This window comes from Lepisosteus oculatus, chromosome 18, assembly GCF_040954835.1.
Source record: "Lepisosteus oculatus isolate fLepOcu1 chromosome 18, fLepOcu1.hap2, whole genome shotgun sequence".
NCBI classification, from domain to species: domain Eukaryota; kingdom Metazoa; phylum Chordata; class Actinopteri; order Semionotiformes; family Lepisosteidae; genus Lepisosteus; species Lepisosteus oculatus.
In genome coordinates, this window is record NC_090713.1 from 16,363,124 (window position 1) to 16,377,092 (window position 13,969).

A 13,969-nucleotide genomic window follows, 5' to 3' on the forward strand; every position below is an offset into this window, starting at 1 on the left:
CATCCTTCTGAAGTGGTTCCATAAGATCTGGTATACGGAAAAGAAAGTGTTGATAAAAACGCCTGGATTCTCATGTATCTCAGAGAGCGAGTGATCAGAAAAAGGAACAGCTGTTACACCCAGGTTTTACGCTCTCTCTCTGTTGAATGAATGAAAGCATTTTATTAAAAACGCGTTTGCGTTTGTCTGGGTATTTACCTTGTAATCTGTGGTTTACATCTACTGTATTGTTTTGAGATGCCACTTTTAAAGGTGATATGTAAAATAAAGTTTTTTATTATTGTTATAGAGAAACATGATCAGATTTTCCCTGGTTCAGAAAAAAGACGATTAAAATCTGTAATCTTTCCACTTGTATGTCATCGGACATTAACGAGTACAACCCCCCTCTCTGCCGGAGTGCTGGCTGTGACGAATTAAACCAGTTTCACAGGTATTTTCAAAGTAGGAAGTACAGTGTTACCTAGTAGCTAGGCTCCTCAATGAAATCGCTTTAACATGCTAATGCGTTGGTGTAACAGTCCGGGCATGGCAAACTTCCAATGTATCGAATCGATTGGAAGACAATGAACGTATTTTAGCCCTAAATGAATTAATAGCAAACATGGTTTTACATAAAAGACATTTTTCCAAGAAAGTTTATAATAATACGATCTATAGTTGAAATCTGAGCCTAAATATAAAGGAAAAGCATTTTCAGAGAGCAATCACGCTGTGTTTATGTAGAAAAAGCGATTAGGTTTATGAGCAATCTAATTACCTATTCGCTTAAAACGCTATATAAAATAAAGTTTATTTAAAGATGAATGATAAGTATCGCAGTTTAAATAATTTTCGTAGTAGGGCTTGGACAGATTCCAAGTGCATTTTTGCAATTTACGTTGCATTGTCCAATGTGCTGTTGTAACACAGTTTAGAATACAGTAAGTCTAAACTGTATCAGCTTTATTTATGGGTTGCAATTTAGAAAAAGTCAAAAACCGCACTCAAAATGCAATTTAGAGCTTTCTGGCAAGAGGAGACACCCAAATTATAATGCAACATGCCACTGTTTGTGCATGAACAAAGTTATACTGCAATTTTCCTTAGATACGCGATAAAAAAAAAATTTGAATCCCCGGCGGAACACATTCCATAAGAATCAGCGCTTTTATACAGTATATCGCCTTTAAACACATATATTTAAACACGTGTTTACGATTTAAATCAAAACGCGATTCAAATCAATATAAATGTTTATTTTGTAACGCATAGGTGACTATTCATTCTTATTAAAAAGACTTAAATTCGATCATGTTGTGATATTTAGAAATATAAATTTGTTTGGTGCGAGTGAGGTTTTATTTAATCTCTGACCAAGGGAAACGTTTCATTTTTTCAAAGAAATGTTTGTTAAAAAATAAAGTCATAGTTCCATGGGATTCAATCACAGACCGTGTGACATGGGAGTCAGGAAACTAACACACAGCGCCACCAGCGCAGTCACATGCTGAGGGCTGAAAAAGCACTACAGAAACATTATCGACAGACAATGTACAGATTTGATAAAGCTATAAAATAATGTAACTAGGCACAGAACAAGTTTACAGCACAGTACAATAATTAATGCTGACCATGACTTTAGAAGCATAAATTACCTTACACTCAATTTAAACACAAGCTGTCTTTAGCCCTCTAAGCTGGTTCATACAGAAATGTAGAGATCCAGGCTCAGAACACACAGCTTCATTAGCGAATACATATGCAGGACAACTAGAGAAGACGTTTTACAGAGGATGGATTTTTAGAAACATCCAATCAGTGACATCACTGAAGTCAACTCCTAGGTACTGAAACTGTCGTGTGGATAGTTTCACAAGAATCAGACAAAGGTTTAAGCATCGCTTGTTCTAGATAAAACTGCAAAAATAAAACAACAACCCATAATGTACTTCTTTGCGGCTCTGTTTGCCCAAATCATATATTCACAACGTGAAATTAGAAAATAATATTATGTAACCAAAATCCGCAATATGGAAACAGAACCTGTGTAATTGTTGACAGATGATGTACTCGTAACATTTTTACAAGACGAACTACAAATGACTTGTACAGTATGTACTTGATATCTCTAATCAATCCACTGCACTGCATTAAAACAAAACGAAAACTAGAACACCCTGGGCATACCGCTTCGCGCTTCTTATCAGTTGCTCAAAAGTAATTTGACCGTATGAAATGCATAATATAAACCTAGAAACATATACAGTACGTGAGCAGTATTTACATAGTATCGGTGTCAAGACATACCTCTCAAATACTGTAAATCAAGTTAAAAATATCTCAAGACCGATTCTGGTCATAATGAAACCATGTTTCGTGTATGTTTTCTTTAAAGTACCGAGACCAGCCATATACTGTATGTTTATGTTCCAAAATTAATATCGTTTATGTCCTTCACACGCGTTACAGTATGCTCCTATTCTTTTTATGCTCAGGCACTAAGATTTCCCTTCAGTGGTAAAATACCATATACATATTCAATACTTAAACGGGCACAGGTAAGACATTAAATATACATATACATACTGTATACAGTACAGTTTGCATACGGTAATATATTTATGTTCCTAAATTAATCTCTTTTATGAGCATGTGAAAGGCATGGTGAATCGATTCTCAAAAATTACTGTACTTTGCATGATTGGAAAAAAATGCGTGATTGCGAAATGCTGTGGTGTTACTTTTACAAAGACGGTCAATGAAAAAAAGAATGTGGACCAGGGCAATACTTTGAGTTTACAGCTTGTCCAATGTCATTTATTATTAATACTATTAGTAATATCTTCGTTAAAGACTTTGATGGCTACAGCTCAAACATGAGAGGTTGAGCTTTATTAGCTCCACCTTGCGGAAATTCCGGATACTATTATTTTGCTAGCGGTATTTACCGGTAACTCGCGGTATTTACCAGTAACTCGCGGTAGACTGCGTACAGCGTACCGGAAAATAATGCGGTATCGCCCGCGCATTTTGAATGGCTGCATCTGTAGTTTATATTTTCTTAATTTCCTGGTCATTTAGTGCACTTTGGTATTCATCCAGGTTGTTTGATAGATAGATACTTTATTGATCCCGTGAGGGAAATTGCAGTGCAACAGCAGCTTAGCACAGTCAACACAGCACAGTGAAATGATATATTACAATAATACAATACATACAATACTGTCAGTGAAAAGTGCACTAAAAAAAGTTGCTCACAGTACAGAATATACAAAAAACAGAACAGTAAGTTGTATTGCGCATTATAAATATAAAAATATATTGCACAAATCAATAGCATATATTGCACAAAAACAGTTGTTAACAGGAAAAAACAGATGTAAGCAGAGAGTTTAATGTTTAGTCCAAAAACAGGTCAATGTCAATGCTGCCCCTGCCCAGACACACAATGGATGAGTTGTACAGTCTTATGGCATAAGGCACAAATGACCTTCTGTAGCACTCCCTGTTGCACCGTGGTTGGATCAGCCTATTGCTGAACGTGCTCTTCATTCTCAGCCTATTGCTGAATGTTTGTAGCCCATCTGTATCACAGGTTAAGGTAATATGACTTGCTGGGCTGTGTCAAGTGTGTCTTTGTGCAGGTTTGCTCTCTTGAAGTACGTTATGAAGTACAGTATGATGTGACTGTGGTCAGAGAGAGGAGTTTGTGGTCTGACAGTGAAGATGCTTATAGCAGAGGGGTCCAGCTGACCATAGCTGAACACACTGCTGTCCAGCGCTGAGCTGTAACCAAACCTTTCTAAAAAGTCAGCTTTGGTCCTTCCATTGACGATGTACAGGCCCAGCCTTTGACCTTGATAGAGCTGTAGCTGTGGTGGTCTGAGTGTGTTCCACACCAGGATTGGGAACCACTAAGCAATGGGTACAAGGCAGGATACACTGGTCAGAACACTTTTCGGAACCCCAGTCCATCACAGGACACACAGACACAAATGCACTGAGAAAAGGGCACATTTTCCCCAAAATTTTGCACGAGTTATGACCATATAGCCATGCATTTTCAGATACAGGGGTTCCTAGAACATCGTCTAATACAGTTGTTAAAACTGTGGTCCTTAAACACAATATTGGTTCATCTCAATGATTTTTGCTGCAAACACATGTTCCCATGTATACTTCCTGAAGTATCTTCCCTTGAGATGCTGCACTAAGGCAGCAAAGGCAGTTCCTGAGAAAGGGAAAAGTGTGATTTTGTTTGTATTGTGCTTCTGAAAAACTTCACCTCGGCTTTTTCTGATGAAATACTCTATTTCCAATCTCTGAAGTCGAGTGTCACAACTGAACACTAGCAGTGTCCCCACTGTTATAGGTGCTGAGGACTCAGATGTTGATTTTGGATGCATAGAGAACTTGAAATCTCAATTTCTTCACAATTTAAAAAAAAAGTACATTAACGCAATGGCAGATATAAACAGACAGGAGAACAAAGGGCCCAATGCCTATTTTGGTTCAAAACTTTTTTGGGAAGAAAAAAATTATGTCATCAATCCCAATATGGACAGACATACTAATGGGCAGATTTCAGTAATACCAAAAAATGAACAGACTACATCTATTTCTGAGGTAAAGTTCAAAATTAATGTGTGGAAAGGTTAGGAACTCTTTACAAAGCACATGAAAGGGACTTTTGTGATAAGATAAGACTGAATTTGTCTAGAATAAGTAAGTCTCGTGCCCTTGTGGAAGAGGAGGAATGGAACAGGAAAAGAAAATTCCACAACATCTCAGGCATTCATTCCTAAAACCCCCTATCAAGACAATCAAACATTTTTAGTCTAAATGATAAATTCAAAATTGATGGTCATCCAAATGATCACCACAAGCCACTTATCACTAAATTCTCAAAAACAGGTAAAAAAATGCCCTAAACAAGTACTAGTTAAATTCTGTCATGTAGTGTGTTGCTAATATGAATGCAATACAGACCAAAATAAATATGGAATTTTATTCTAAAGGTTTTTATTCTAAATTTTATTCTAAACCTGCCATCAACAATCCTAGCAGCTACTTTTCAAAGCCAGTGTTAGATGAGATATGCAAATAGATATCTTCAATAGATTTCAAAAGAGAAATTGAACCAGCCGATTTAATAATACCCCTTATGTCCTTGGTTGTTTGTGGCCAAGTAAACAGTTCCTTTATTACTTCCCATGTAGACTTTTGCTAGAACTGTAGTTTCTTGCATACCGAAATAAGTGAAGTCAGTCATGTTTTGGTTGCACAGATGGCTGAGTTTTTCATGAGTTTATCGACCCTCACACACAAGTCTTTCCTAGAAAACATACACACAGAATTGCTCAAAGTGTAAGCAAATAGGGGTCTGGAAGCGACGATTTAGCTCTTGTCCACAAACTATTGTGATTCAGATTCCAAGAGAACATTTCACAGCGAACTGCAATTGGAATTGGATGGTGTTGGTAAAGTGCAATGTACTATTAAATCAACATTATGCCATGAAGGAAAGTCTTTAAGCAGAGGTGTACATTATTGGGCAGTACTTTTGTGCATTGGACAGAAATTTAGAATTAAAGCAAATGATCAAAACATCAAAACACAGCCAACACATAGCATAGACTAAACTAATATTGTGTTTGTTCTCTAGAAATAAAGGAGGCATCAGACAGAGACATAGGTTGGTCAAACCATGTACTCACAGTTGAGAATGCCAATACTCTAGAAACACAAAAAAACCTGGAGCCATTGAACAGTTACATATTGACTCTACTGCATAGTACAGCAGCACTGAAAGAGTCTTTGAATAGCTTGCAATCACTGACAAAGAAACACAGTTGTACCTCTAACAATACATAAGACTTTCAAGGTCCTTCTGGGATCTAAAGCTATTCAGTTTTCCAAAATACCTGTGAATGCCGAAGTAGCTAAAATTGACATAGAAACAACCATTAGAAAATTTGTCACGAAACAATTTTCATCCAAAATTTTGGAACATCACTATTTCACGGTTCAGACCATGAATACGTCCAGCTGCTAAAATTGCCAGGGAATTCAGATTTCACAAAACAAGTACCAGAACATTTCTACATTAACAGTTGAACACCTACAGGAAGATAACATCAAGGAATCACAGAGAATGTTTTCCCAAAATAAAAAATTATTACGTTTAACATGTAAAACTCCTAGTTTGGAACACTGCCCATACATTGCACATCTACCTACCACTTTGATTATCATAGGTTACAATCCTCTCTGTCTAGTAGATGAATGTCCCACCATCTCCTCTATTGACAAAAAGCAAATATACAAAATTTCATGTATTCTGCTTCATTTGAAAAACTTCCCTTTTTAATGTTTAGGAGAAACGGGAATGGCACTTGGTTCTCCAATGAAAATCATGACACAATCTACAGCTTTACAATGATCCAGGAAATCAAAGTGACTTGTCAGACAATTGTCATATAATTTAATTTCATCTGAAAATCTGCATGATTGTAACACTACAATGCAAAAACACACATGTAACCGAGAATGCAGTGATGTGAAAAAATACAGGAATTTAGAAGGAGCAGTAACAATTGCACAGCCTGTAGCCGGGATAAGTTCGCATTACATAAATATACTTAAGGGTCAAGACATTTGGCTCAGTGACAGAATCATTGATGCAGAAGAAAATGGAGAACCAAACAAATTTAGTACTGCACTCAGTTTTCGCTAGTCAGTGTTTAAGAAATTATATTGTTCCAGAATGTGATTTGTTACCGCATCTTCCAAACTCTAAAAAAACTGGAAGTTTGAAAATGTACTAATTCTTGTGAATGTACATTTTTCACACTGGATCTGTGTAGTTCTAGAAATTAAAAAAAATAACACAGAGAAGTGTACAGACAAAGTATCCAAAAATGCAGTAGATATTAGAATCATGGATTCTGTTTCAAGTGTTGGCCACCATTTAGAAATTAATTACAGATGCAGCCATTCAAAACAAGCGGGCGATACCGCATTATTTTCCGGTGCGCTTGACGCAGTATACCGCAAGCTACGGTATTAATACCATATATTCTCGCATAGCGCTGCATGAAACCGCATGATACCGCAAATAAAATAATTGTATCCTGAATTTCCGCAAGGTGGAGCTAATAAAGCTCAACCTCTCATGTTTGAGCTGTCGCCATCAATGTCTTTACCGTAGATATTACTAATAGTATTTACAGTATAATGAATGACCTTGGACAAGCTGTAAACTCAAAGTATTGCCCTGGTCCACATTCTTTTTTTTCATTCACCTTTGTAAAAGTAACACCACAGCATTCCGTTGATCCCATCACACATTTGTTTCCAATCAGGCAAAGTACAGTTATTTTTGAGAATCTCCAATTCACCATGCCTTTCACATGCTCATAGAAGATATTAATTTAGGAACATGTATACTGTACTGTATACAGTATGTATATGTATATTTAATGTCTTTATTTATTAAGTATATGTATATTTAATGCCTGTTTAAGTATTGAATATTTATATGGAATTTTACCATAACGTGTGTGAAATCCATAAACGATATTAGTTTTGGAACATAAACATACAGTATGTAAACTGTATATGGCTGGTCTCGGTACTTTAAAGAAAAAATACACACCAGTATTCCATTTCTCCCTAAACATTTTAAGCATCGCAGTCTTTAACTAAAGTGAAATAACATATGTATAAAAAGTGGTAGTTTTAAGCTTTTCTGCGAATATGCTCGATACCGTAGTCAACAAGCATACTTTTAGAATTTGATTAATAGGGAACATAATGTGGAATCGCGTATCTAAAGAAATTAATAACGATATAATTTGGTTTCTGTCAAAGCGTATTACAGCAGCACAATGCACAATGCAACGTTAATTGCTACCTTTGTCTTCTGCGTAATAATGTTCAGAAATAAGAAATAAGATAGCTCATAAATGCGATAAGGTTGCGATAAGGTTGTTTAATGACAAAGTATTGTTTATCTCATGGCTAAATAGTCAAGTCTAGCCAAAAAGAGAAAACATCGACTTTAAACTCCAGCGAAAGTATTAATGGTTTTTAATTACCATACTTTTATGGTACATGACTTTGCTAAAATGTATATAAAAATAAAAACGATTACAAATGCCAGCGAAGAGAGAGAGACACACACACAGTTTTTCATTGTCAAAAAGTAATTGTTGCTGTTATTGGTATTTTAAAGAAAAAATACACACCAATACTCAATTTCTCTCTAAACAGCGGGAGGGGGGAACAAGCTGCCCAGCCATGTGGAATGCTACAGAACCCCAAACAGACAATACACACTAGCCAAATATTTGACCAAGATATCCAGACACAGCTGGATGAGCTCCACCAGTAAAACTCAAAGTATTACGCTGGTCCACACTATTTGTAACGACTTTATTTTTTCATCGACAAAAAGTAACACCCACCACAGCATTCCGTTGATCTAACTAACAAGGATGGGACATTAGCTAGCCAATATGATAAAGGAATAACTTTTTTGTTTATTTCTTTAGCACATTTATTTGAACATTTCCATTGATTGTACAAGCACTGAAAAACTGTTCAATCCCTAGTTCGTCAGGCATTTTCTTTTACTATAACAGATATAAAAACTCCCTTGCTTTTAACAGAGCGTTTCATAATTTCTAACAACGAAAATTATTTAAACTGCGACACTTTTATCATTCAACGAGAGCTCAAAGTATCACAAGGATCCTCAAGAGATCAACAAAGACAATAGAAAAAGATATGTGTACTGTATAAGATACTATCCATGGGAATCCAAGCTTTTTATCCACGCTAAGTAGTCTTTAAAATTTCTTCATTACACAGTGAAGTCAAAATTTCGGGGATGTGCCTATATGTACACTGGGCAAACGTTCCGAGGTCAAATTCTTCCAGCACGGGGGTACCCTTAAAGGGGAGACGACGGCACCGAATATTTTTGGTGCGCCCTCTCTTTAAAGCCCTGGCCAAATATGAAGACAGTATGTACAGTTATGATTCAAGCTGAATTAAAAACTACACATCCCAGTTACCATGGTGGTGCTTGTGATCATTGCGTTTAACCAACGAAACAGGGCGAAAAATCAGTCAAATGACTTTGGGGCTGAGTTTCGAAAGCTTAACCTATCAGCAAGACAGCAAAGACATTTTTCTAAGAAAGTTTAGCCTTTGTCACTAATGAAACCACTAAATAAAGACATAAATATAGAAATGGACAATTAATTGACTTTTATATTTCTAAATATCACAACATGTTCAAATCCAAGTCATTTTTAATAACAATGGGTAAACTGGGTAAACTATCACAAAGCTTTAGAGAACGTTACATTTTTATTATCAACAAATTGTAAATACGACGTTTACATTGGCGTTATTAATTTTTCAGTTGAATATATGGAGGATTGTGAGAGCAGACCCCCCCTCTTTGGCTACATTTTTTTTAAGAAATGGAGGCTGTATGCGTTACAATATAAACATTTACTGTCAAACTTTAAATCAACAGTTGATTTAAAGACGATCTGTCAAAGTGCAATGAAACACAATATTGTTGTTGTTGTTGTTGTTGTTGTTGTTGTTGTTGTTGTTGTTTTTATCCTGTAAAGCGTTTTGAGAAGCCACCTTTAAATGCGCTATATAAAGGCGCTGATTCTTATGGAATGTGTTTTCTTTCTTCTTTTTTTTCAGCATTGAACAAACCTATTACAGTACTTGATTCTTATGGATGCCTGGTTCCGCCGGGGATTCAAAGTAAAACATGGAATCACGTGTCTAAGGAAATAGCAGTATAACTATATCCATGCACAAACAGTAACATGTTACATTATTAATTTGGGTGTCTCCTCTTGCCAGAAAGTGCTAAATTGCATTTTGAGTGTGGATTTTGACTTTTTTTAAATTACAACCCATACATAAGCTGATACTGTTTAGACTTTTAATTATTTTAAACTGTATTACAGCAGCACAATGTGCTTTTTCACGAAACCTAGAGTAACGAAATGTCTTGCGTTGTACAGCTTTTCAGCTAAATTTATTTATCGCTTACACCTGACACTTGAGGTGCCTGACAAAAACCGGTTGAACAGCTCTGTTGGAGGTTTGCAGATCAGATCAGATTCCCTTCCCCCCACAGAAAGACAGACTTATTAGTCGCTATTCACTGCAACTCCAATTTCAGGCGTAAGCGATAGATCCCGGTTTAGCCGATCTTGTTAAAGCATGTTACAGTTTACTCTTATTAACCATATTAATTTTAAGTGCTTACACCACGCATGAATATTCTTATGTCCGTATCTTCGCAAGGGAATCAGTGCAAATTGTAATACTAATTAAATGACCGTGGGCACTTTCCACCCCCTCTGACAGCAGGAACATAACCCATTCTCAGCTCAGCAGCTCATTACAATATAGGGTGTTCGAATCTTTTGCTGCCTTTTGCTGCCTCACAAAGCTTTAGAGAACTTAACATTTCTATTATCAACAAATTGTAAATATGACGTTTACATTGGCATTACTAAGTGTATGGAGGATTGTCAGCTGTCACTGAGAGCAGTTAATTAAATGTATTTTTTGATTCACAATCAGACAAATGCAACATAAATTGTTATCTTTTCTTCTAAGTATATTAATAAACTTTCAGCATAGCTTTCTCCCCGTTTAGATTTATTTTTCTTGGGATTTTGGGATCAAACGTGGAAAGATTAGATTAGTGATCGTTTTTATTTTTTAATACATTTTAGAAAAGTGTAATCTATACTAAAAAGCTGTATTTATTTAATACCACTCGCTACTTATATTAATGGAGTTTAGTTGATACTGTTTAAACTTTTAATTATTTTAAATTGTATTACAGCATTGTACACATGCTTAAAAGAGGAGAAAACGCAAGCCTTTTTCAGGTGTGAGGGTCTTCTGCTCAGAATGAAACGCTTAAATGTAATGTAGGCTCTGAATGGGTTCAATTATGATTTGGGCTTGATTAAGGTCGCTGCCTTTCATCCAAAATCCTACTTGAATCCTTCCAAACTAAAAATTAGACACGAGAAGGGGCTCTGGTGAAATTTCTCTTTTTTTCTTGGAAAAATATCTTACCCGCTGCAATCCGGGCACAGAAGGATTAAAGGAAGCCAGACAGGCAGGGGGAAGAGTGAGTTCTAAAGAAGAGGTATCCAGGTAACAGCCGCAGACGTGGCCTACTTAGCCCGCCAGGGTTACCCTACTCTCCCGGAGGAGGCCCACCGGGAGATAGCGCTCCAGGCATTCCTCTGGGCCCTGGCGCCAACTGCGGTGCAGTGATGCTGGCCGCCCCGGTCCTCTTGGAGCAGGCCCTGGCTCTGGCTGAGCAGGCTGATGCCGTATTCGAGGAGACCGGTGGGCACCAACGGAGGGGCGCACGGGGAATCAGATGGGGAGGAGAAGACGCCCAGCGCAGCGATGCTGGGGGAGCGACGACGGGTGGTCATCTGCCACCGCTGTGGGGAGAGGGGACACATCGCACGGGAGTACCGGGCGCTGGAGCCCCGGGGACTCCGGAGGCTGTTGGGAAACGGGAGCGGGGTGGCCCAAAGAGTGGAAGGCCGCCCTTGAGCGACACTACCCCCACTCCGGAAAGCCAGAAGGAGCGCTTCACCACACTTGCTGCCGTGGGAAGGGTTGGCCACAGCCGGGGCTTATTTCTTCCCTGCCTCATCGAGGGCAGACCCTGCCAGGCCCTCGTCGACACCGGTTCGACCATCATCCTGCTGCGGCCTGGTATCCTGCCGGGCACCAAGGCAGCCGGACCCCCAGGGCACTCACCATGCACTTTGGGGCTGCGAGGGTGAAACATCCTTTCTACAGTACCTTGCCCAGTCCGTGAGGACTGTATCCTGGGGTTGGACTGGTTGCAGCAGGTGGGTGGTTGCCTTGACTTGGGCCGGCGAGAGTTGGTGGGGCAGGGGGAACGAATCAGTTTCGCGGTGGGCGGGGTGGGAGGTGTCCGGAGTGTGTGGGATGACTGGAGCGGGAAGCGGAGGTGGCAGCGGCGGGCGTCGCCTGGGCCTGCCGGAGCCGCAGGTGTCGGGGCAAGCCTGCCAGAGCTGACTCCCAGTATGGTGAGATAAGCTTGCCCCTACCCGGAGTCTGTAAGGCACTCTGTGCACTGTGGGAGGCCTTGGAGGTGAGGGACGGGATGCTGCGCCAGGGGTGGCAGGTGCCCTCCAGCGGCGAGGTCACTGCTTGGCGGCCTCTGGCTGGCCGTGTACCACTTGGAGAACTGTCCCACAGAGCGACCGCAACACCACAAACTGCCACCTGACCTCGCCGCTGGAGGGTACCCGCCATCCCCGGCGCAGCACCCCGTCCCTCACGCCCAAGTCAAGGCAACCACCCACCTGCTGCAACCAGTCCAATCCCAGGATACAGTCCTCATGGACTGGGGCAAGGTAGAAGGGGTGTTTCACCCTCACAGCCCCAAAGTGCACGGTGAGCGCCCGGGGGGTCCGGCTGCCTCGGTGCACGGCAGGACACCAGGCCGCAGCAGGGTGATGGTTGAACGAGGGCCTGGCAGGGTCTGCCCTCGGTGAGGCAGGGAAGGAATAAGCCAACTCTTCCAAGCAGGCAGGGTGAAGCGCTCCTTGCTTAGAATAGCAATATTATGGACAATCAATTGATAATAAATATAGAAAAGCACATATTAAATTTGGGAAATTTGGTTTCAAAAGTCCTCATATCAACGATGCCTGTACTGTTTTCCTCTACAGTATACTAATCTATTGTAGTGCATTAGCCCCCCTCTTAGGCTGCGAAATGATCTTTTACATTTTTATAGAGAAATAGAGGCTGTACAGTATGCGTTACAATATAAACATTTACTGTCAACCTTTAAATCAACAATTGATTTAAAGACGATCTGTCAAAGCACAATGAAACCTATTACTCAATTCTTATGGACTCCCGGTCCCGCCAGGGATTAAAAAATAACATGGAATCGCGTATCTAAAGAAATAACAGTATACAGTAACTATGTTCTTGCACAAACATTTAGCATGTTACATTATTAATTTGGGGGTCTCCTCTTGCCAGAAAGCGCTAAATTGCGTTTTGAGTGCGGTTTTGGACTTTTTTTTTAAATTACAACCCATAAATAAGCTGATACTGTTTAGACTTTTTTTAAAACTCTTACAGCAGCACAATGTGCTTTTTCACGAAACCTCCTAGAGTAACGAAATGTTTTCAGCTAAATACTGTATATTTATCACTTACGCCTGACATAAGAGGTGCCTAATAAAAACCGGTTGAACAGCTCTGTTGGAAGTTTCGTGAAAAAGGAGGTTTCGTGAAAAAGCTACAGGAGTGCCAATCGTAATCGTTTTTATTTTGAATCGTTCAATGCAGATGGCTGGTGGCATGTTCCATAAGAGTACAGTAATTAAAAACCATTAATACTTTCGTTGGAGTTTAAATAAAGTTGATGTTTTATCTAGGGGCTGCTCGCCTGCGTCTGAATAGCGACTTTTAAACTGTGAAAACATGTGTCTGTCTTTCCATAGGGGGAAGGGAATCTGATCTGCAAGGCCCTTTGGCTACAAAAGTAAAAAGAAGGCGCTCTCTCTCTCTCTTTTGATTATTACATCCAATAATCAAAAATGACACTATAAACATAATAACCATAATAACGACCAACCAACAAAAACAACCATACAAACATAATAGCAACCAAAAACATAGATAACAACCACAATACAAAATGAAATATATCAAACCATTAAAGCAAAACTGCCTTCCAATTATCAACAAATCTCAATATCTTGTACGAATTATTCGAAATACAAACCAAAAACAGCCCGCAAACTCTCTCAAATTCTTCCAGTTATCATAATCCTGCCCCTTATGCAAAACCAAATCATCCTCCCATCCCAGTTTATCCTCTTTATCATAAACAAAATCCATCTCAATTTTCAAC

At 39.1% G+C, this 13,969-nt stretch overlaps 1 protein-coding gene across 1 annotated transcript in view; it reads left to right on the forward strand.

Moving 5' to 3' along the window:
* LOC107076227 (NACHT, LRR and PYD domains-containing protein 3-like) overlaps positions 1 to 11,849 on the forward strand; it is a 75,180-nt gene extending 63,331 nt beyond the window's left edge. The window contains exon 8 of the mRNA XM_069180188.1: positions 11,228 to 11,849. Coding sequence (XP_069036289.1) covers positions 11,228 to 11,849 — 622 coding nt within the window. The remainder of the gene's footprint in view (positions 1 to 11,227) is intronic.
* The last annotated feature ends 2,120 nt before the right edge of the window (positions 11,850 to 13,969 follow it).